The sequence below is a fragment of the Dama dama genome, chromosome 10 (genome assembly GCF_033118175.1).
Source record: "Dama dama isolate Ldn47 chromosome 10, ASM3311817v1, whole genome shotgun sequence".
NCBI lineage: Eukaryota > Metazoa > Chordata > Mammalia > Artiodactyla > Cervidae > Dama > Dama dama.
The window spans coordinates 38,498,125-38,521,766 of record NC_083690.1 but is presented as its reverse complement, the minus strand read 5'-3'; the positions used below and the strand labels follow the sequence as shown (position 1 = coordinate 38,521,766).

The 23,642-nt window shown below is 47.4% G+C and overlaps 1 protein-coding gene across 1 annotated transcript; it reads left to right on the top strand.

Moving 5' to 3' along the window:
• Nucleotides 1-184: 184 nt before the first annotated feature.
• Nucleotides 185-23,358, top strand: LOC133063868 (radial spoke head 10 homolog B). Its single transcript, XM_061153763.1, has 19 exons — nt 185-441; nt 2,227-2,302; nt 4,369-4,437; nt 6,219-6,392; nt 6,600-6,685; nt 7,315-7,435; nt 8,688-8,864; nt 9,876-10,035; nt 10,661-10,782; nt 13,045-13,234; nt 14,859-14,973; nt 16,165-16,244; nt 16,345-16,493; nt 17,022-17,129; nt 18,038-18,181; nt 18,783-18,908; nt 20,270-20,363; nt 21,584-21,782; nt 22,992-23,358. Exons 1-19 carry the CDS (start codon nt 185-187, stop codon nt 23,158-23,160), a joined length of 2,616 nt encoding a protein of 871 aa, XP_061009746.1. The 3' UTR covers nt 23,161-23,358.
• Nucleotides 23,359-23,642: the final 284 nt, after the last annotated feature.

The following is a 23,642-nucleotide window of genomic DNA, read 5'->3' as shown; positions in this document are numbered from 1 at the left end:
ATAAATATAAATAACTTTTTAAAAAGACTAAAATTGTAGTTATGAGTGAAACCCTCAAGTATTCAGAGACATAATTTTTATTTTTCAGATAAAACTCCCCAACGCCTTGAAACGCACAGCTTTCAACTGAAGGAGTCACTTGATACTTATCGAAATAAAGTGAACCTTAGGTCTTCTAAAGGCCATGGTGAAAGAAAAGAAAAAAGCGGATAAAAAGGGGGACAAGTCTGCCCGTTCTCCCTCGTCTCCCTCCGATTATTCAGAGTTTGCCAAACAAGATGGCAACACCGCAAGGCAAGACGCGTCCCCGAGCACCGCGCCGCCACTGGACGTGCAGCTCAAGGACCCGGGAGTCAAGAGACAGGTCAAAAGCGACAGTCTGCCGAATGAAGATACCACCCAGTATGAAGAGCCCGTTCTGACCAAACTCATAGTAGAAAGGTGATTTTTCCTTTCTTTTAAGTATTTATTTATTTACTCGTTTGGCTGTGTGGGATCTTTGTTGCAGCATGTGGGATCTTAGTTGCAGCAAGTGGGGTCTAGTTCCCTGACTAGAGGCTGAACCCAGGGCCCCTGCGCTGGGAGCCTGTATGGAGTCTTAGCCACTGGACTACCAGGGGAGTCTTGACTTGTCTTTTTTCTTGAAAGGTGATTTAATGAGCTGCCTGTTCCACATTCCCTTGTCTCTGACTTCCATGCTGTCTGTTCTTTGTCTGTGGATGATCTCTTATTATAGCTTTACTTCCATCTCCCTAGATGACTATAAACATCTATGCCTTTAGCACCATTTTATCTCCGCAAGTTTTTGGTTCAAGTTTTTAATGCCCTACTAGACATCGTCCCCTGGACCTGCGTCCCAAAGCAAAGACTGCAGGACTTGAAATACCACAATCAATCAGGATTTGAGTCTTAGCTCTAGGATTTCAGCCCCATCGCTGATCCTTTTTGAGCCTCAGGTTCTTAATGGGGGAAAATAAATGAGAATTCGAACCTTAGAAGGTTTCTCTGGATTCTGCTGTTTCTCTCCCAGCTGGGGGTTCATCCCTTGGTCCCTGTTTCTCTTAGGGCATCACCATTTCCCTACATCCAGGCCTGAAGTCGTGGAACTAGTCTCCTCATCATAGGTTTTCTGATATTTTCTCGTCTCTGGATTCTTGGAATATGCCCACTGTGGTCATGGCTGTCACAGGTCCATTTGTTTTCCACCTCACTCGCCTCAGAGCCTGGAGGTGAGCAAGGTGATAACGTCACACGTTATCAGTTCGGAACTAAAAATCTGGGCACTGTTCTTGGCACCTCCCTTGCCCAAAGCCAGCATGTCAGCAAGCCCAATTGGTTCTACGTCCAGAATATATCTTTAAAAAAAAAAAACTTTTAAAATTATCATAGTGAAATATACATACTTTAAATCCTTTTACATGTAAATCGGAGGCATTAAGTACACTCTCCACATTATGCAGCCATCCCCACTGTCCATTTCCAGAATGTTTTCACACCCCAGATGGAAAACTGTCCGGAATATTCCAAACGCTTTCATCTCTCTCCTCGCCCACCGCTCCCTCCTGGCAGCTCACTGTCCACTCTGGCTGCTTCAGAGAACAGACTGGAGTGATCTTTTTAAGATGTAAATCTGATCCTGTCCAACCCAGTTCTGAAAACCCTCTCATGATTCCTTCTAGAGCTTTGTACTTGATGGCAAGTCTTTATCTCAGCCCACATGCCTGCCCACCCAGCTTCCTCCTCCCCTGGCCTCCCTCCCGTCACTCCCCTCCTCAGCGTGGTCCAGCCATGCAGCTGAACTTGAGTCGGCGGGCTCTTTCCTGCCTCAGAGCCCTTGCACCTGCAGTTCCCTCCTCCCAGGGACCCTCTTCTCAAGGTTCTTTGTTACCAGGTAACCTCCTCCTCATTCAGGATCACATTCCCCGATCATTTCTTTGACAAAAATTGAATGTGATCTGGAATTATCTTGTTCATTTGTTCCCTTTTTATTGTCTGTCTCGCCTCTTTGAACCATAAACTTCTGAGGGCAGGAACTTATTCACAGCCCAAGCCCCAGGTTTAGAAAGGAGCAGGCACACAGTGGTCCTGGGGCCGTGGGGGTGATGCTTGTTGAGGGAACGTGAGGTATCATTTGCACGTCTTCACTGATGTTCCTTTTGTATTTTAACCCCCAGTCACTGGGGTTTCCTCACATGATTCACTGCCTTGAGCTTTATTTCACTGCAGCTATGAAGGGGAAAAAGTCCGTGGACTGTATGAGGGAGAAGGGTTTGCCATCTTCCAAGGAGGCTGTACCTACCAGGTGAGTTACACGTTTTGGGACTGGGCAAGGCAGACAGTGTGGGGTGATCATCTTAGATTTGTGTCTTCAGAAACATCCTCTGATTCCAATTCCAGAAGGAATTGGAAATACTTAATGCTGATTTTATTGTGAACTCCAAGTACATATTTTAAGGCAAAAACATGACTCAGTACAATTGAAATAATCGTTTTAGATTTTTTTTCCTGATTTTTATTTATTGTACAAACAACATTAAGGTCATTAAAGTAAATAACAAAGAGTAAAATTAAAATCCCAACATCCTTTTGCCATAAATTTTTTCACTTTTCTATGTCCCTCTTATTTCCTGAATGGATGAATCAGTATTTTTACATGGACGTATTGATTTTGTAGATAACATCTTGAATCTTTTTTTACTTAGAACTATGTTGCTATATTGATGTATGCTTTTCATAAGTTAAAAGTTTGTGGTAAAATGTATATTAAATTTACCATTTAAGAAAAAAGATTTACTATTTTTTAGTGTAAATTTCAGTAATGTTGGGCTTCCCTGATAGCTCAGTTGGTAAAGAATCTGCTTGCAGTGCAGGAGACCCTGGTTCCATTCCTGGGTCAGGAAGATCCGCTGGAGAAGGGATAGACTATCCACTCCAGTATTCTTACCTGGTGGCTCAGCTGGTAAAGAATCCGCTTGCAACCCAGGAGACCTGGGTTCGATCCCTGGGTTGGGAAGATCCCCTAGAGAAGGGAACGGTGACCCACTCCAGTATTCTGGCCTGGAGAATTCCAAGAGGGGTTACAAAGAGTCGACGCGACTGAGCGACTTTCACTTCCGTAATGTTAAGTCTGTTCACATTCTTATGCAGCCATCGTCTCCAGAACTTTTTCATCCTCCCAAACTGAATCTCTATCCCCACTGAACACTAACTCCCCATTCCCTCTTCCATAATTATTATTTTAATTATAGCATAGTGCTCTGATTTAGCATTCAGAGCTATGCTACAATTGTTAGATACTTTGGGGGTATTTTGGGGGATTTTTTTGTGCGTGTTTATCCATGAGGCTACAGTGGAGGTATTCATTCATTCATGGAGATTATCTAAGAGATATGTGCTTATTATAGGAAAACAGATTTTTTTGTAGTTGAGGTCAAACGGCATGGGTTTCAATACCGATTTTTCCACTTAACATGTTTATTGTCCTGTGTAGTAAAAACTCTTAAAAATGCCATTTATGGGAATTCCCTTCCCATCTAGTGCTTAGGACTCCACAATTTCACTGCTGAAGGACCAGGTTCAGCCCCTGCTTGAGGAACTAAGATCCCATGAGCCAGGGAGTGAAGCCAAAAAAAAAAAAATCTATTTATTATGGTTGAATAGTATTCATTAAAATGTCCCATCTGGCCTTTGGGATACATACTTAGAATTTCCAATAAGAGAAAATAAAATGTGACACTGACAAATGTCATCATTTTTTATATCCAGATGATGGTTTTAATCAGCTCCGTCTAGTCTAGATGGAGCTTCCCAGGTGGTTCAGGGGTTAAAAATCTGCCTGCCAATGCAGGAAACACAAGAGACTTGGGTTTGATCCCAGGGTTGGGAAGATCCCCTGGAGAAGGAAATGGCAACCCACTCCAGTATTCTTGCCTGGAAAATTCCATGGGCAGAGGAGCCTGGCGGACTACAGTCCATGGGGTTGCAAAGAGTTGGACATGACTGAGCGACCGAGGACATCTGGTCTAAATAAGTTTCAAAAAAACCTTCAAAGTTTGAAATTCAAAGCTCAAAGCATATGAGTTCTTTTGAATGGTAGTTTTCCAATGCTCAGTTAGGAGTGGAAGGCCAGATTCAGAGTTCAGTTTAACAGCTGCTTAGCACCGCCTGGTGTCAGTTTTAGGGACCTGGGTTTTTCTGGACTCCTCAGATCCTTTTTAGAACCAGATGGACACCAGTGCAGTGCCAGCTCCCAGCTGAATGCTGGACCAGCATTTTGTGGAACACGGTTCTCTTTTAAGAGCTGAATCCCTGGGTAGCAGTTGTATGAAATCAAGATTGGGCCTAAGGCTTTGTTGTTCTGTTTTGAAGGGCATGTTCTCCGAAGGACTCATGCACGGACAGGGGACTTACATCTGGGCTGATGGACTGAAATACGAGGTAAAGCGTATAATATGCTGCAGTTCTAAACTAACTATGCAACTTAACAGTCAGGTTCCCACAGGTCCCCAGCTAGTATCAGGGTCTTCCCTGGGTGGTCCAGTGGTTAGGAATCTGCACTTCTACTGAAGGGGACCTGGGTTCGATCCCTTGTCGGGGAACTAAGATCTGGCCTGCTGCATGATGCAGCCAAAAGGAAAAAAAAAAGCTAGTTTCATAAAAATTGCTCAGCACATGGGTTAAAAAAAAATCCACAGACCCAAAGAATGGAGGTGACAAGTAAGTCGTTACTCTAGGGGCCCCTCTGTAATTTGTTACCAGTTTCCAGTTTGTATATTCTAGAGATATTCTTCAGCCTCTCCCACCTTTTTATAAACAGAGGTACTTTATTTACTTACTTATTATTTATTTGGCTGTACCGGGTCTTAGTTGCAGCCTTTGAGATCTAGTTCCCTGACCAGGGATAGAAACTGGGCCCCCTGCATTCAGAACTCAGAGTCTTAGCTATTAGGCCACCAGGGAAGTCCCAGAGATAGTTCATTATACCCTCTCTTCTGCCCCTGTATTTTTCTAGAGATCAAATCACATCCATTGACTAAGATCAATCAATTTTTACTGGCTGCTTACGTTCCGTGATATGGGTTTCACTTATCCCATCTTGCTGGACTGAGGGGAATATGTATTTTTAGACCAGTGTCTGCACAGTGTGGGTGGGCCTGAAACGCTGCTCTGAAAATCACAGTTGCAGAACTGCTAATGCCATGGTGTTTATAAGTCGTAATGAAAGTATTTAAAATAGAGGACAAAAAAAAAAAAAAATGGAGGACATAATGCACATATTCAAACAGCCAGGTTAGGGAAACAGGCATATGTGGGCCAGGTGGGCAGCTGAGTGGACTGGGCAGTGGGAGACGGGGCTGGGCAGAGAGAGGGGAGGGCATCCCCCTTCACCAGCATGGAGGGAAGAGAATACCGGAGGTCCAGGGTGGCCAGAGGATTGGATGCCAACTGCCATTTCAGGCCTGGCTTTCCCAGGAAACCCGTCTCTCCCCCAAACCCTGCCGCCTGGCCTGGCTTCCGGTTCATTTATCATCTCCAGAAGGTCAGGTGGGGCTGATTCCTGTAGATGTTGCCCCCTCCAACACACACACACCAGCCCAGTCAGGAGGGTTTACGGGCAGCATTCCTGCTCTCCCAGACGCATCCTCAGGAAGGTCCCTGGCCTCCTGGGACGTCTGGTGGTATCTCACCTCCAGAAGCTCACGTTCCTGGAGAAGAACCCGAAGCCTCCGGGCTGAGGTGTGCAGGACCTCGGGCTATGCACCCATCTGGGGCCCCGAGCACAGGGGATTATCTGGAAGGCGCCCCCAGGGCAGGTGGCTGGTTGACGTGACTGCAGAGTGTTAGGGTTTCCACCGGCCATCACTGAGCCTGGCTGATGGTCAACATCTCCTGGGAACCAGTGAATTAGCCTCCGTTGAGGCGGGTTGCAGAGTCCCGAGTTGCCAAGGCCAGGCTCGGGAGGCGCCCCTGTGCTGGCTTCCTGGTGCCCTGTTGGCACACGGCCTTCCCGGTCGCTCACTCCACCTGGGTTTCTGCTCCATGCCGGGACCCGGTAAGGGAGGCTGGGCTGTATGGGGATGGGAGGAGGGAGCTGGGGGCTCGGGGGGTACTCAGCTGTTGCCTTGGGAGGAGAGGCTGGCGTGGTCTCCGCGTCTCGAGCGGCCCACGAGGTGAGGGATCTCCCCACTGGCTTCTTTCTGATGGCCATGCTGCCACAGGGCGACTTTGTGAAGAACATCCCCATGAACCACGGCGTCTTCACGTGGCCAGATGGCAGCACCTATGAAGGAGAAGTGGTCAACGGCAAGAGGCACGGATTCGGCATGTTCAAGTGCAGCACGCAGCCCGTGTCCTACATCGGCCACTGGTGCCACGGCAAGAGGCATGGAAAGGTGGGTGAGGCTGCCACGCACTTGACCACATCCTCAATCACGGACCAGAAGCATGACCTGAATTTTATGCCTTACCGAAGATGTCGTAAGGATGACATCTTCCACATCCTTTAGATGCCCTAAAATCATGTGTTTTTATCTTTACCTTTTTAAAAAACCGGTTTTATGAGGTTTGATTTTTTTTTTTAATGGTATTCCTTGTTCTAGGGCTCCATTTATTATAATCAAGAGGGCACCTCTTGGTATGAAGGAGACTGGATACACAACGTCAGAGAGGGCTGGGGGATCAGATGGTAGGCATCCGCGGCCTCCTCCCCTCCCCTGCCCCACCGTGTTTCGGGTGCTAACGAGAAGCATTGGTGGGCCCAGATAGCTTTTCCCTAAGGCTCTTTATAGATAAGGTGCAGAACCTACAGAGAATACATTTGCTGTATAAGCAGGGTGGAGTATTTAGATTCAGCTGATGGAGGAAAATGTTTTAAGGATTAAAATATTTGAGGGCAAAAAAATAAAATATCTGGGGTCAAAATGTTAACCAATGTTTTGATTTTAATTATTTTAATTAAATATTTTAATTTTAGTATTAACCAAAATATTAACTGTAATAGTAGAGGGAATTGTTTTTAAAAGATTAAAAAAAAAACAAAACCCTATTCTTATCCACTTTGTCAGATAATTAAATGATCAAAAGGTTTTATACAGTGATCTATTCTCCCCCCACCCACCCTCCACAATCCCCACCCCTGGGAGAATTGCTTTTGCAAACCTCCTGCCTATCCACTGAATTTAAATACAGGGAAGATTGTATGGGCACAAGGGTTGGATTTCTTCAAAGGTGTTTAGGGAGAAAGTTTAAGATAAAGTCCTTAAAGGTGAATGAACATGAGGTAACTGGTTTTAATCGTTTGCTTTGTGGTCCTAGTTACAAGTCCGGGAACATATACGAGGGTCAGTGGGAGAACAACATGCGCCACGGGGAAGGCAGGATGAGGTGGCTGACGACTAACGAGGAGTACACCGGTCAGTGGGAGCACGGCGTCCAGGTACCAGCTGCTCGTCTCAGACCACGCCCAGAGGCGGGGCTTCCCTGGCGGCTCGGCGGTGAGGGGTCCGCCTGCAGTGCAGGAGACGTGAGTTCGATCCCTGGGCCAGGAAGATAACCTGGAGGAGGAAATAACAACCGACTCCAGTACTCTTGCCTAGGAATTCCCGTGGACAGAGGAGCCCGGCGGGCTGCAGTCCATGGGGTCGCAAAGAGCCAAGCGCAACTGCGCGACCGTGCCACAATAGCAGCCGCCCAGCGGCAGACGCTCTGCTGAATCTCAGCCCGTGAACTGCTTGTTGGGTGTTGTGTGGCAATCTGAAATCCAGGCAGTATTAAATCTAGAAACTCCCGTGATGATTACTCAACGAAATCAGCCTTTAAAAGTTTTTCAGTTTTCTTTTCCTTCTTCTCTTTTTTGGCCGTGCCACATGGCATATGGGGTCTTAGTTCACTGGGCAGGGATCGAACCCATACTCCCTGCAGTGGAAGTGTAGAGTCTTAACCACTGGCCTGCCAGGGAAGTCCCTAAAGCAGCACTTTTTAAAGAAAATTACTGAAGGATAGCTGATTGACAGCTTTGTGTTAATTTCTGCTGGGTAGCATGATTTAGTTATCTCTGTGTATATATTCTTTTTCATATTCTTCTCCATTGTGGTTTATCACTGATTACTGAATATAGTTCCCTGTGCACTGCAGTGGGAAGTTATTGTCTTTTCATTCTACATGTAGCAGTTTGCATCTGCTAATCCCAAACTCCCATTCTTCCCCTGCCCTAATCGCTCTTCCCCTCGGCAACCACAGGCCTGTTCTGTGAATCTGTTTTGTAGATACAGTCATTTGTGTTGTATTTTAGATTGCACATGTGATCTATATCCTACAGTATTTGTCTTTTTCTCTCTGACTTCAGCCCAGGTCCTGTCATCTCTGGGATCCATATTGCAACGTCCATCCATGTTGCTGCAATGGCATTATTACTCCATTCTGTCTATGGTTAAATCAGCCTTTTAAAAAGTGCTATTTTGTTAGCATTTCGTTTTCTCTAAAGGTCTCGCGCACCAGTTAGGTTCCTTGACTGGTAAATTCATCAGTCCCATGACTCCTGTGAGGACTGAGTCTGTGTGACCCCAATGTCCATGCTTTTTGCCCCTTCAAATGAGTCCCTGTATTTGATTCATACCTTATTTAAATAGATTCAGGTAAAAAGAGGAAATGTTTTGAGTATTTCTCACGGAAATTTGCCTTCTTTTCAGAACGGCCTTGGCACACACACATGGTTTCTAAAGAGAATCCCCTACTCCCAGTATCCTTTGAGAAATGAATATGTAGGAGACTTTGTGAACGGATACCGCCATGGCCATGGAAAGTTCTACTATGCCAGCGGGGCCACGTACGAGGGAGAATGGGTCTCCAATAAAAAGCACGGCATAGTAAGTACAGGCCTATGAAGGTTACATCTTAAAGATTGTGTAAAGGCATGACGTTCTCTACCTAGTAAACGGCATTAGCCATTTTGCATAGGCTGACTTACCGATTTGTTCAGATGATTGTGTGTGTGTGTGTGTGTGTGTGTTAGATGCTCAGTCATGTCCAACTCTTTGTGATCCCATGGACTGTAGGCCACCAGGCTCCTCTGTCCATGGAATTCTCCAGGCAAGAATACTGGAGTGGGTAGCCATTCCTTTCTCCAGGAGCTCTTCCCAACCCAGGGATTGAACCTGGGTCTTCTGCATTGCAGGCAGATTCTTTACCATCTGCTCCACCAGAGTAATTTCTAACATATCGTCACTTTCCTGTATATTAGAGTTTATTTAGTTAGTCTGTGGTGTATATGTGTGTTAGGGTGGTTTTGGTTACAAGTAACAGGAAATCTAGCTTAAATCTTTCTCTTCCATCCATCCATGTCTCTCCTACCATGTCAGCCTCATTATTATGTGGCTTCTCCCTCATGACTGCAAGATGGCTGCTGTGGTTCCAGGCTTCTCACCTACATACCCCACTAAGTAGAAGGAGAGAAGAAACTCCTTTTGCAGAAATTTTCCACACATGTCTTTAACTTTACTGAACTGGATTGGGTCATTTGCCCACCTCTGAGTCAGACCAACTATTGGCCTGGGTTCGACAAATATCAAGATAAGTCCCCATTCTGTGATAGGCACCTCTGCTGGTCATTATTTAATAAGCCACAGTCTGTGACCTAGGGGTGCTCAGGGTTATGGAGAGGTGGTGGGGGAGATACAGAGAGAGGAGAGGAAAAGGGGAGTTGGGAGAGAGGATCTACGTGGTGACTTGAGACTCTATGAGCCCGACTGCGTGTGAACTAAGTGCAGATCTTAACAAATGAAAGCCTCTGAACTGTTGAAAAGATATTGACGTAAATTTACCAATGGTTTTCTAAAAATCTTTCACTAAGCTGCAAAAAGCTGTCTTTCTCTCTGCAGGGTCGACTAACCTTCAAGAATGGGCGTGTGTATGATGGCCCATTTTCCAAGGATCACATAGCGCAGTTTCCGAATCTGGAAGGGGAAGTGATGAGCTACCTGGACTCGACTTCAGAATCTGCCCTCGGGAGCCAGTGGTGCAAGCCCTCCATCAGTGCCGGTAGGGAGTGTCCCCTTGCCAGCCGGAGGCAAATTGATGTGTAATATTGCATCAAACCTAAAGCGTTAGTCGCTCACTCGTGTCCGACTCTTCGTGAACCCATGGGCTATAGCCTGCCAGGCTCCTCTGTCCATGGAATTCTCCAGGCCAGAATACTGGAGTGGGTTGCCATTCCCTTCTCCAGGGGATCTTCCCAAACCAGGGTTTGAACCCTGGTCTCTTGCATTGCAGGCAGATTCTTTATCACTGATACCAAAAAATGTACCTAATATTTCAGAAGAAACACAAGTTTCCTGTGAGAAACTGCTGTCTTTTTAAAATATATATATATTTTAAAGATTTACTTATTTGGTTGTGAGGGGTCTTAGTTACAAACGCAGGGTCTTTTGTTAAATTGGGTCATATGGGATCTAATTCCCTGACCAGGGGTCAAACCCCAGGCCCCTGCATTGGGAGTGCAGAGTCTTAGCTGCTGGACTACCAGGGAAGTCCCCACAACTGCCTTCTTGAGGGTTTTTGAATACTCTTGTGTCACACTTTTGCAGAAAATCATTTTGACATAACATTTGAAACATTTTAATGTTGCTTTTCACAACTATCCCCTGTATTTGCCTTCATTTGCTAGAAATCATGAGAAAGCTTGATGGCAATGAAAGTAATTCCCTGTTAGGCTCAAGCCTTGAGCTGGATCTCAGTTTATTGCTGAAAATCTACCCTGAGAGAGACCAGTCAGAAGAAAAGCAGCAGGTAAAAACCTTGTTTGTTTAAAAAAAAAACAAAACCAAACCTTGTTTGTTAGAAATATATATATATATATGTGTGTATTTTGGGGGCTTAAATCTTAGCAGACTCTCCCAAGTCTAGGGAAGATACTGTTGATGACTGCTGTTCTGTATCAAGCATCTTTTATACACCTGGGAGTCACTTGGCTTAAATATCCTCTCGTTTAATTTCCCAGGATCCCATGTGAGTGAGCCGGCTTCCTGAGAAAAAGGAAGTTCGGATGGAAGGACCCCGTGAATTACCCAGAGCTTCCCTGGTGGCTCAGATGGTGAAGAATCTGCCTGCGATGCAGGAGACCTGGGTTTGATCCCAGGGTTGGGAAGACCCCCTACAGATGGATAGTGGCAACCTGCTCCGGTATTCTTGCCTGGAGAATCCCGTGGACCGAGGAGCCTGGCGGGCTACAGCCCACAGAGTCACAAAGAGCCGAACACAACTGAGCGACTGACACTTTCACTTTCACTTTTTCCCAAGGGTCAGTCAACCCGTCTGCCCCCCTGGCTTGGTCTGAAGGCCAAGGCTGTGGTCACCTCTCTCTGGAGGACATTCATTCTGCTGTGTGTTTTCATAGGCTGCTGGGATTCAAAAGAACTTCAGACCCTTAGAAATTATTCACAAAATACTTAGAGAAAAAATTATGTGTAGCTGGATCTTGTTTTGTGAGCATGTGTCTAACCCCAACCAGCTGTTTATACCTGAGGATTGTGGACCGTGAAGTCCGGCCCCCTCTTCAGTTCTCCAGGGCTCAGGTCAGGCACCGGCCCTCCAGGCAGCTCCGTCCTTGAATCCATCTCTTGTCCCTCCCTAGCTCTGTTCTGTAAGGAGACTTCCTTACTGTGTATGTGTCTTGTGATCTCAACTAGATTTTAAGCTTCCTGAAGAAAATTCCGTGTCCTTCTCTGGAGCAGTGTTTTCAATAGGGCCAACTCCACTTGTTTATCTAATTGAATTGAATTTTCAAAGGCAGGAGTTGATGCTGAGAGCGACACATGCCTGATGGAGCCGCCCAGCTGGGACTTCCCTGTCTCCATAGGGACCCCGAATTCCATTCTTCACATTTTCTGATTTTTTTTTTTTTTTTTTTAATTTCGGAGGGTGATGCATGAGACACAAGGTTTGGGGAAACAGGACACTGTGTAGGCTGCAGTTTTGTGGGTCTGAGGAGTCTGGGGGCAGCATAAGGGCACTGAGGGCCTGGGGAAAGCGATAGATGGTGAATGGGGACAGAGTGGGTGGTGAGTAAAGCAGTGAATGTGACTGTCGCCTATCTCAGGCTCTCGGCACTACGTGGGATGTTAATTGTATGTTTTTCTGTCTGCTGTTTGTCAGGTTAAGTAGTTCCTTTCTATTCCTAATTTGCTGAGGGTATTTATCATGAAAGGGTATTAAAATTTTTTGCCAAATGCGTTGGTATGATTATGTGGTAGGATGATTGAGTTTTCACACATTGAACCAGCCTAGCCATCGCAGGATAAACCCCACTTGGTACTGATGTATTATTCTTTTTTACATATTGCTACCTTCAGTTTGCTAATTTAAACAAAAATCTTTATATTTTTGGCCATGTGGCTTGCGGGACCTTGGTTCCCCAACCAGGGGTCGAACCCCTGTCCTTGGCAGTGGAGTATGGAGTCCTAACCACTGGACCACTAGGGAAGTCCCTGGCTTGCTGTTATTTTGATGAGGATTTATGTGCCTGTGTCCGTGAGGGATACTGATGTGTGTGTGTGTGTATGCACTCAGTTGCTCAGCTGTATCCGACTCTTTGCGACCCCATGGACTGTAGCCCGCCAGGCTCCTCTGTCTGTGGGATTCTCCAGGCAAAAATACTGGAGTGGGTTGCCATTTCCTCCTGCAGGGGCCTCTTCCTGACCCAGGGATCAAACCCACGTCTCTTGCATTGGCAGGCGGATCCTTTACCACTGAGCCATTGATCTGTAGACAAGAGACTTTTGTTGCTGCCATGGAGATGGGGTGAAACAAGGTAGAATAGGACAGAACAGCAGGAAAGTGTCAAGATAACAGCACGTCTTCACATTCTCACTCAGAAATTGCATTGTATTGACTTTGGAATGGTTAGGGAGACTCTACCATTCCCTGAGTTCTTACAGTGGTAAGAGCTGAATGCTACTGCATGTGTGACCTCGTTTAATTTAGAAAGCAAGTTTTCTTTTACCTTTGCTCTTATTGGGTCAGTTGGAGATTCGCGTGGTTTTCTCATTTCAGGTAGAATATGCTATCTTAAGAAACATTACGGAATTAAGAAGAATCTACAACTTCTATAGCAGCCTGGGCTGTGACCGTTCCCTGGATAATACCTTTCTGATGACAAAACTTCACTTCTGGAGGTTTCTCAAAGACTGCAAGTTCCATCACCATAACATAACCCTTGCTGATATGGACAGGGTGCTCGGTGGTGAGTATTCCAGGTCCTTCCCGTCTGGTCTAAAGGGTCGTATAACATCTCAGCACCCTGAAACCAGTTAGGAAATGTTTTGGGAGCGAGGAAGGCACATGTCTGGAGAGGTGTTCCAGAAAGCAACATGTGGGCTTGTTCCCAGCGTACTTAAAATGCAACCAAAGAGAGAATCTAGTGAACTAACAGCAGTAGTCAAAGACCATCCATAGCAGGGTCAGCAAAGTGGGTCCATGGGCAAAATCCAGCCCACTGTGTGTTCTTGTAAACAAAGTTTTATTGGAAAATAGCCATGTTCATTTGTTGATGTCTTGTCTATGACTGCTCTTGCACTGTAAAACCGGACCTGATTGGTTATGGCACAGACTCTCTGGCCCAGAAAGCCTACAATATTTACCATCTGCCTCTTTACAGAGTATACTATCTATACAGGTAGCATATAGGACATACATGGTAATGTCCTTTTCCATGTCGGTACCCACCAATCCCTGGACTGTTTTCTTGAAAACCCATCAAGCCTCAGTGACTCATAATTAAATATCTCTGTGACAGTCTGCTGTCCTATACAGTGTATGCTACCTCTGATCTATAGTTTTTATAAAAAAAAAAAAAAACCACCACCAAATTGTCAGGTCAGAAGTAGAGAAGATCAGGGAGGGCTTGGAATAGCCTAGAAAATGCTTTAGGTAATTTTATGTTGGGCTTGATTTCAGGTTAAAAACTTCGTGCAGTAAAATGAACAGTTTTGAAGGTTTTACTCCCTACAGCTGAATTGTGGGACGCAGGTTTGAAGGTCTCAAATTACCTACTTGATAGAGCTAATATCAACCCTAGTGGCTCAGGTGGTCAAGAATCTCCCTGCAATGTGGGAGACCCGGGTGTGATCCCTGGGCTGGGAAGATCCCCTGGAGGAGGAAATGGCAACCCACTCAAGTATTCCTGCCTGGGAAATGCCACAGACAGAGGCGCCTACAGGGCTACAGTCCATGGGGTCACAAAGAGTCAGACACGTTTGAGCGACTAATGCACATACGCCAAGCAGATCTGTGGGCGGCGTTTACCAACAGCGTTTGCTCACTTGGTGTTGTTTGTGTATGTAGCAACTATTTACTGCAAATTTTAGTTTTTGAAACATACTTCAAACCCGTTAAAAATTAGCAGCGTTAATCAGACCGTGACTCAAACCACTCTGACAAACACCAGGACGAGGTATCTTGTAAGGTTCTTGTAAAGTAACAGATAGAGATCTTTCATGTGGAACTTAATTTTTAGGTGAATGCCTATATGCTGTTCAGAGTGTTTTCTTGGGGAAAAAAGTACTCCGTGGTATTCAGTTCTTTGAGTTGTGTATTGGGAGCAAATAAGAGAGAAGTTTCTAGAAAATACCAGTCTGCTTAGTTGCTCAGTCACGTCTGACCCTTTGCAACCCTTTGGACTGCAGCCCACCAGGCTCCTCTGTCCAAGGGATTCTCCAGGCAAGAATCCTGTAGCGGGTTGCCGTTCTCCTCCTCCAGGGGATCTTCCTGACTCAGGGATTGAATCCACATCTCCTGCGTCTCCTGCACGGGCAGGTGGATTCTTTACCCTCTCAGCCGTCACATCCTCTCCAATTTTCTTATTTTAGCCAATAACGACATACCAGTGGAAGAAATTCACTCTCCATTTACAACATTACTTTTGAGGACATTTTTGAATTACCTCCTGCAGCTGGCTTACCACATTCATCACAAAGAATACCAGTAAGTTCTCCTTCTGGGCCCCCGTGATAGGATGAGGGCTGATCGAACTGTCCCGATTGTCGTAGTATTGTTCTTTTTTCTTTGATATTCATGGTTATTTTTCGTACTCTTGAAGGATTAGAAACAGAAGTTGCTTACAAACATTAGCCACCCCGACTATCAGAAGCAGAATTGAAAATTTTGAAAACCCTTCCAATGTGGGTCACGTTTCAGTTGTGTGAATAGCCCTCAAGTTTTTTACTCAGAAATAGTCACCACCAACTCCTCCTGAGAATTTCCTGTCTTTCTCAGAGCAAATTTGATAACTGTATCTTTTTCTTTTTTATTTTGAAATAATTGTGGACTTTCAAGAGTGTGGCCAAGTTAACACAGAGAATTGGTTTATACTCTGCATCCTGCTTCCCCAAATGATTGCGTCTTACAGAATCACGGTGCACTTCTTAAAATGAAGGACTTAGCGTTGCTACCACTTGATTAACTAAATTTCAGAGTTTATTAGGACTTCCTGAGTTTTTGCCTTTTCTGTTCCCAGACCGAATGCAGGATCCCACCTTGTGTTTTGTCGCCATACCTCCGTTGTTGTTGCTGTCCCGTCACCAAGCCATGTCCAGCTCTTTGCGACCCCATGGACTGCAGCACGCCAGGCTTCCCTGTCCTCCACTATCTCCCAGAGTTTGCTCAAATTCATGTCCATTGAGTCAGTGATGCTATCTGACCATCTCATCCTCTGCCTCCCCCTTCTCCTTGTCTTTAGTCTTTCCCAGGATGAGGGTGTTTTCCATTGACTTGGCTATTTAGTCCTCTACAACCGTGATAGATTTTTTTTTTTGGTCTTTTATGACCTTGACACTTTGGAAGAATATCGATCGGTCATTTTGTGAAATATCCCTCGATTTTGCTTTGCTGATGTTTTTCTGTCATCACCCTGAGGTTATGGGTTTGGGGGAAGAATACCGTCATGTCAGGGTTACATGACATCAATCTGTCTCATCACTGGCGATGCTACCTGTGATCACATGACCAAGCGCTGTCAGCCAGGTTTCTCTAGTGCAGACTTACTGCTTTCCCCTTCCTGTGCTCTGTCTACTTGTTAGAGAAGCCAGTTACGAGGTCCGCCCGCCCCTCCAGGAGCGGGGGATGAAGTTCCATCTCCTGGAGGGAGGAGTGATGATGGTTTCTTTTTAACCGCAGAGACCGAAGCCCATCGCTCTTCCTGTGTTTTAAAAAACTGATGAATGAGAACATTCTCCCCAATGCCTGCCATGTAAAAGGTAAATACAGAACCCATAGGATTATACGGACCCTAACTGTTTCCAGCATCGAGTTCTGTAATCATCTTTCTGAGTGCCGGTGTTCCCACTCCGTCTTCAGGCCATTTATTCTGTGAGGCCCAGCGGACCCTCTATTCAATGACTTACGTGGACAAGTGCTGGGAGATCTACACAGCGCACTGCAGACCAAACACGGCCCCTCCCCACGAGCTCACCATGAACATGAGACACTTCCTCTGGATGTTGAGGGTAACCACTCACGGTGGATCGTGGCTTTCTGTTTGTAGCCGTTTTTGATTTTAATTCAGGAAAGGCAAAATAGCCTAGCTGTGATGTGCAAGGAACAAGTGAGTGGTGTACCTGGGCTGTCCACCCACAGGCAGGACTGTGGCATGCTAAGGCTGATGGGAAACTCTGTGGACAAGCCGCACCGGTCCAGGATTGGGTTTCATTGTAGTGTAAGCAAGCCGGGATACCGCCCCAGCTCCCCCCTCACGCCCCCTCAGCCCACTGTCCATAGACCTCTTCTCCTGGATCTTCAGGTTTCCAAGGGAGGAGTTCTCCTAACTCCTCGTGATTGGGGGACATGAACCCGGCTTTCCGAGTTCTTAGGATGGAGTCTGGAGGGAAGGGTCAGTGTGGAGGGAGGGCCCTGCCTACATGCATTTTCCCCTCATCCTCGTTTTCAGCAGGACTGTGACATTTTAAAAAGTACATGTATATATAGCTGTTTGTAGTTAGCAGCCATTATGGTTTGATTGGCGGTTTCTCTTACAGAGCTTTAAGATGATAAATAAAGAATTGACAGCAACCAAGTTTGTGGAGGTCATAGCAGAGGATAATCCTTCCATGTATGATGGAATCGACAGTAACTTTGAACTTGAGGTTTGTAAAGAGGTGTCATGAACGGCCCAGATCCAATTCAGGCTGTTTGTTCTGCCTTGGGTACCAATCACCAAGATTCTGTCTCCAGCACGGTCATCTCTCTGAATCCAGGTCTGACCACCTGGTCACACCCACCAGACTCCTGCGTCCGAACATTTGTACTCGCTACACCCCTTCCCCCACTTTCTTTTTTTTTTTTGGCTTATATAAGCCATTTCTTGCCTGTAGTTCTGAAGGCTAGCATCAGAAAGGTGCTGGAGGGCCCGGTTCCTGCTGCGGACTGTGGCGAAGGGTCGGCTCCCGGCCCCTCTCCTTGGCCTGTCGTGGTCATCTTCTCTCCGTGTGCCTGTCTCGGGGCTGCAGTCTCCCGAGACACTGAACTGGGGCCCACCCTAGCGGCCTCAGTTTAGCTTGATTATCTATAGTAAATCTGAGGATACTGGGGCTTAGGACTCCCAACTCCTTTTCCAAGGAGGCGCAGTTCAAACCACAACAGTCTTCCTTTCCCGATCTACCCCTCACCGACTCACGTGCTTCCTCCGTGCAGAATATGGTCACCCCATCCCAGCGCCTCTTAGCCATTCCAGTGTCAGCTGTCACTGGCGCCACTTTCCTCGTTGTTCAGGAAAAGAGGAAACACTTCTTATAGTTACAGTCCTCAGTGAGTGAATATACAGTAACATGTTCCCATCAAATAGAAAAGTGACTTAGAGACCTAAGGCGAGAACATACATCCTCATAGATCTCTTAAAGGCTGTAGTTTTTACTGCAAACTGGTGTGCTCCCACGGCGCCCGAGTGTTGAGCAAGGTGGCGTTTCCTGGAGGATAGAGACAAACACCCAGAAGAGCTGCTGGCCCACCTCGAGTTGTGCGAGGATTGACCCCTTTATATTTTCTTTTATTTCAGCTGGTTTTCCTGGAGTTCTTTGAAGCTCTATTGGGCTTCGCCCTCATCTCTGTTCCTGAGCCAGCAACTAAATTCTGTTCAGATTTCCCAAACGATGACCTGTCTGTTAACAAAGCTGGAAGCACTTACCCAGTGACAGCTCAGGTAACAGATAATATCTTAGAATTGACAGAGTAAGGAAGGGCTTTATTCTGGAATGGCTAAACCGTCATCAGAACTCTCTTGGGGGTTTTGTAACCCTTCAGGAAAGAACTAGTGAAGTCTTAAAGTATTTATTAAAAAAAAAATTACTTATTTATTTGGCTGTTGCAGCATGTGGGATCTAGTTCCCCAGTCAGGGATCGAACCCAGGTCTCCTGTATTGGGAGCTCAAAGTCTTAGCCCCTGGGCCACGGGGGAAGGTCCCTTAACATTATTTATTTTGTAAGTTAGGGGAAATGTATTTCCTGGTCTTGACCCAGGAAGCAGACTCCTAGCCACGCTAGAGGAGCTCTGTCACAAGCATCAGAGTGCCTCCTGACGCCCTCGGGGGCAGGGAACATTGGCTGGACCACGAGGCTCACAGCATCTGGGGCAATGGGGACGTTCACTGTCCCAGGTGATGGGTTCACAGGTACAGACACACCCGCACTTATCATCACGGTGGGCCTTCGGTATCGTTTTTGGTGAGTCAGTTAACTGCATTAAAGGCCTGTGCGTCTCCTTGGAAACCAGAAGCCCTCTTTTTGTGTCTGTCATTGGTCAGAACACCCAGAACAGGAGTCCAAGCGCACTAACAAGCCAGGAGTCCGACATTCAGTTCAGCAGCACCAAGTCATCTTCGAGCAAGCTGGGAGTCCTGCTCGACATGAGCAAGATAAGGAAGTCAGAGGTGTGTATTGACAGGCAAGCGGGAAGACAGCCGAGGCTGCGGTCTCCGCCGTGGGCACACACTGGCTTGGGCGGTGAGGTTGCCTCGGGGGCCGGGGATCGTGCAGGAGTGGGAAGTGGGCTTCCCCTTCTGGGGAAGAGCGGGGCGTGGTGACACCAGGACAGGAAGAGGGGTCGCCCGCGGGGTGCTTAGCCGGTGCCACGCACTTGCCGGGGTCCTGCTCCTTCAAGGCGCAGACGCCCTGTAGGTGCTGCCATCAGCTCCAGGAGGGAGCTAAGGCTCAGAGAGGCAGTAACTCGCCCCGCGTCACAGAGCTGCTAGGCAGTGGAGCTGGGGCGGGTCCGCTGCAGGGTGCACGCCCGCTACCGCAGTGCTCCGCGGCATCCCACTCGGAGGGATCTGGGACGTGAGGGGAGGCGGGGCGGCGGAGGAGGCTGAGTGACGGGGCGGGCGGAAGGGAGGGTCTTGGGAGGAAGCGACCCCTGAGGTCAGAGGGGGGAGCCTGTCCCGCGTGGAGGCCCTGAGGCGGGAGTGCATCTGGGTGGCTGGGCCGGAAGGGTGGCGGCAGGTACAAACACCTCGGGGCGGCCCAGGAAGATGCACCGAGGAAGGCAGCGCCCGGCCAGGGGCAGCCGGCTGGGGAGAGACGGAGGCCCGCGAGCAGGGCGCTGGGTCGGCCCACGGTGGCCTAGCTGATGATAAACCCGTGAGGAGGCGCTTGGGGTTATCTGCGGGTGTTTTCTGAGTGGAGTTTGAGAGGGAAAGAGAAGGCAGGGAGGATTCTCGGATTTTTTTTGGCCTGAAGAACTGAAAGGATAGAGCTGCCGTTTATCATGAAGGGGAGGACCAGGGTTCGACGGGGAGAGGAGTTTCGGGGGAAACCTAAGGCGCTGGGTTTGGACACATGCTAAGGTAAGGTGCCTGAGGAGATATCCTAGTGGTGACAGCAATGGGCAGCTGGAGACCGTCTGGGGCTCAAGGGCGAGATCTACTGGAGGCAGAGATGTGGGTGTACAGAGCATGCGTGAGGTAACTACAGCCACCGAGAGATGGTTAATAAACATTCTCCCAACAGACCCAGGGTAGAGTGTCCAATCTCTGGTTTCTTGGGGGGGAGGAGCCTTCCGGTGGATACAGTAGCTCTGTTCTTCATTTCCGTAATAGGACAAATATTCAGGTTAAAAAGTCAAATGTTGTGCAGGCTAAAAACAGTCAAATTGGCATAAAGATGTCAGCCTCGTGAATACTTTTCTAATGATTTTTAGCATAGAAAATTAGTTTTAGTCCATAATAATGTGGAAGTCATATTTTGCTTTATGATTTCTTTTCTGAATTTAATTTTTTTTTTTAACACGTAAAAGCCCCACATCAAGAAATCTCTAAGTGACGGAAGAATTTCCAAAGTGAATTTTAAATCTGCAGGAAAAGGGCTGACCTTCCTTTTATCTCAAAATGGTGAGTATTTTGATTCTAGAACCTTGGTACTAGCAAGCGGTTGCTTATAAATGACATCAGGGTTATAAAAAGGTACAGCCATGTCACCGCCACGGGGCGCGCACGCGGGGAGCTGGCCTCGGGGTGGCGGTCGGTGCGGGTGAGGCGCCTGGAGCCCCGGGGGCGCCCGTGGGCCACCTGCTGCCCGCGACTCGCTGTCTCCACGGATGTGCCTTTCCTGGACACCCCGTTTAAATGGAATCGTACGTCTGTTACGCCTGCCTCCTTCACTCGCAGTTGTCTGGGGATCCACTCACGGGGTAGCGCGTCAGTGTCCTGTTCCTTTGTATGGCTGAGCAGTCGGCCCTCGGCCGGCTCCCAGTCTGGGCTGGCGTAAAGAATGCCGCTGTGGGCACTGGTGTGCCCGTCTTTGTGGCTGTGTTTTCGTGTCTCTTTGCCCGTGTAAACTCTGGCACTGGCATCCAGGCTCTACCCGTGTCGTCCACTCTCCGGGCCCTTCACAGTGGCCCCTGGGGTGGAGGCTGGTCTGGTCACAGAGCCCTGCGTTTCCACAGGACCTGTGCCCGCCCTCCGCTCCCATCCCCGCCATCAAAGAACACAGGAGCCCGAGCTATAGACACAGTCAAAAACCAAATGCTGTCCTGACAGATCCCCAGTCTTACTGATACTACAGAACGATCCAGCGCATTATCCTCCTGGAATCAACTATTTTAAACGCGTTCCAGAGTGGGTGTCTGCTGCCTTAGTAGACGTGACGCTATATTCCTTACCAAGGCAGTAATTTTACCTACCTTCTTACTCAATTTGGAGTTAAAATCCTTTAAAGTTTTTTTTTTTCTTAAAACTTAAAACCAAGAGGTTTTTTTTTTTTCCTTTCTCTGAAAACATGGGAATATTGTAAGTTTTCTAAGATTTTCATTTTAGAAAACCAAAATAGTTAAGCTATTTTAGAAAAAAATATAGGTTACCCAGAGACCTGAAGGAAGTGTTGACCATCAGAGATGCAGTCAGCTGATGCCACCCTTGTTCTGGGGGGTCCCTGAAGCATTTTGCAGTTCCCTTAATGCCCACAAGCCCACGAGGAGCATGGCGTCACCCTTATGGGGGGACGAGGACACTCAGCCCACCACAGGTAGTGACAGAACCGGGAACAGGGAGGCACACTCCCAACGTTACTGCAAGACTGTACCAATGCTCATTTCAATCAGCCTTTCTTACAGGGAAAAAAGAAAAATCCAAGGATGAACAAAAGGAAAAATTCAACACATGGATCAGTAATATGTACGTCTTTTTTGTGAACACTCTCTTCCAAGCACATAAACATGAAGAAACCGTCAAGGAGAAAGTAAAGGAAAATAGGCTATATAACGAAGCAATGGCCCTTCAGAGGAAGATGGAAAACGAGGAGCTGGAAGCAAGGTAACTTGGTAAAAACCGCTTGACCCCCTCCCTCCCTCCCTCCCTCCCTCCCTCCCAGGTTCTCGGTCATCTTTCTTTCTTGTCCTCTGTGGCCACCCCGAGCTTCAGGACCAAACACTTTCATTAAAAGGCTATGATGTCAGGGACTTTCCTGGTGGTCCAGTGGCTAAGCCTTCTCACTTCCAACGCAGGGGGCCTGGTTTCGATCCTTGGTCAGGGAACTCGATCCCACGTGCCACAACAAGGAGCTGGTGCAACCAAATAAATTAAACACACACACACACACACACACACACACACAGTCTACAACTTCCAAAGAGAGCTGGTGCAACCAAATAAATTAAACACACACACACACACACACACACACACACACACACACAGTCTACAACTTCCAAAGAGAGCTGGTGCAACCAAATAAACACACACACACACACACACACACACACACAGAGTCTACAACTTCCAAAGAGAGCTGGTGCAACCAAATAAATTAAACACACACAGTCTACAACTTCCAAAGAGCAGCAAGCCCTCGTGTGGGGCTGGGAACCCGTGGCTGCCTGTTCTGTCCTGGCTAAGGTGGCGATGACGCCCTTGTCCCCAGGCATCCACAGGGACACAGCGTGACATAGATCCAGACCGCCCCGGTTCAAATCCCAGCCCCTCCACTTACTACAGCTGGGTGACCTTGGGCAAGGTCCATCCCCGTGTGCCCATTTCTGCCCCTGTGGAGGTGGAGGTGGCCCCTCGCAGGACTGCTGTGAGGACTGAGGGAGCACGTGTTTCTGAAACATTGAGAACAGTGACTGGGGCGTGGTGAGCGTGCCGTCATGGCCGCACTGTCCAGGCTCAGTTCCGCACCCAGGTCAGTCTCGAGTGTGGATGCCCGTCCTCTGTGAAGGGCATCACGAGCCCGCTGGCCTGTGGAGGACAGCGTTAGACTTAGGAACGAACAGCCACACACAGCAGGACTTTAAAAAGGCTGCTTACTAGCTAAGTTGCTCCAGAGACAAGTACTTCACAAGTCACCTAAGATGTGTGCAAAGTCTGAACTGATGAGATGGCGATGGCGTGACCATTTCAGGCAGTGATGACACGCACTGTTGACATCCAGGTATGGACTTTACACCACATGGCAGCGTAAAACTGGTTTTGAAATTTCAAAGAAAAAAAAAAGATACTTTCTTGTGTTTTGCTTCTTGTTAGGCTAAACAGCTTGAGAGAGGAAGAGGCCAAAAGACAAGACTATGAGGTGGACATCACCGTGATCAAGGAACCGGTGGACGCCCCCTCCTCGAATTTCACACCGAGCCCCCCAAAAGAGGACACAGTGGTGTCCAGCAAGTCCATGACAAGCAAGAAAAAGAAAAAGTAGACATCACTGTGTTTGTAAACGAGCCACAAGAACAGGCAGGTGTGAAAGGAGGACACCTCGTCTTAAGTGTTTCTTGAAAACTGGGGTTTGGGCCCACTGGGTTGAGGGTTTCTTATGTGGTTGGGTCACCAAAAGGCCTATGTTTTGACAGCTGAGCTGAATGAAAATACACACATGGGGTATTGAGTGAGCATGTATTCATTATGGTTTTTTTTTAAAAATTAAATATAGCACTGGTGATTAAAATTAGAATCTGATAAAACCTACTAGAAGCAGTGGCGAGCAGATGAAGCCCTTTCTGCGTTTCTTCAGCCCCACCCTCTCCCGAGCCTGGCACACCTCCTCTGCCCTGGTCCTTCTCCACCTCTTCCCACAGCATAGCAACGCTGTGCGGACAAGAGACTGAACAACAAGGATGAAGAGCCAGCTGCAGTCGGAGGTTAACCGAAGACCCGAAGTCTCTGTTAGGAAAGTGTTACAGC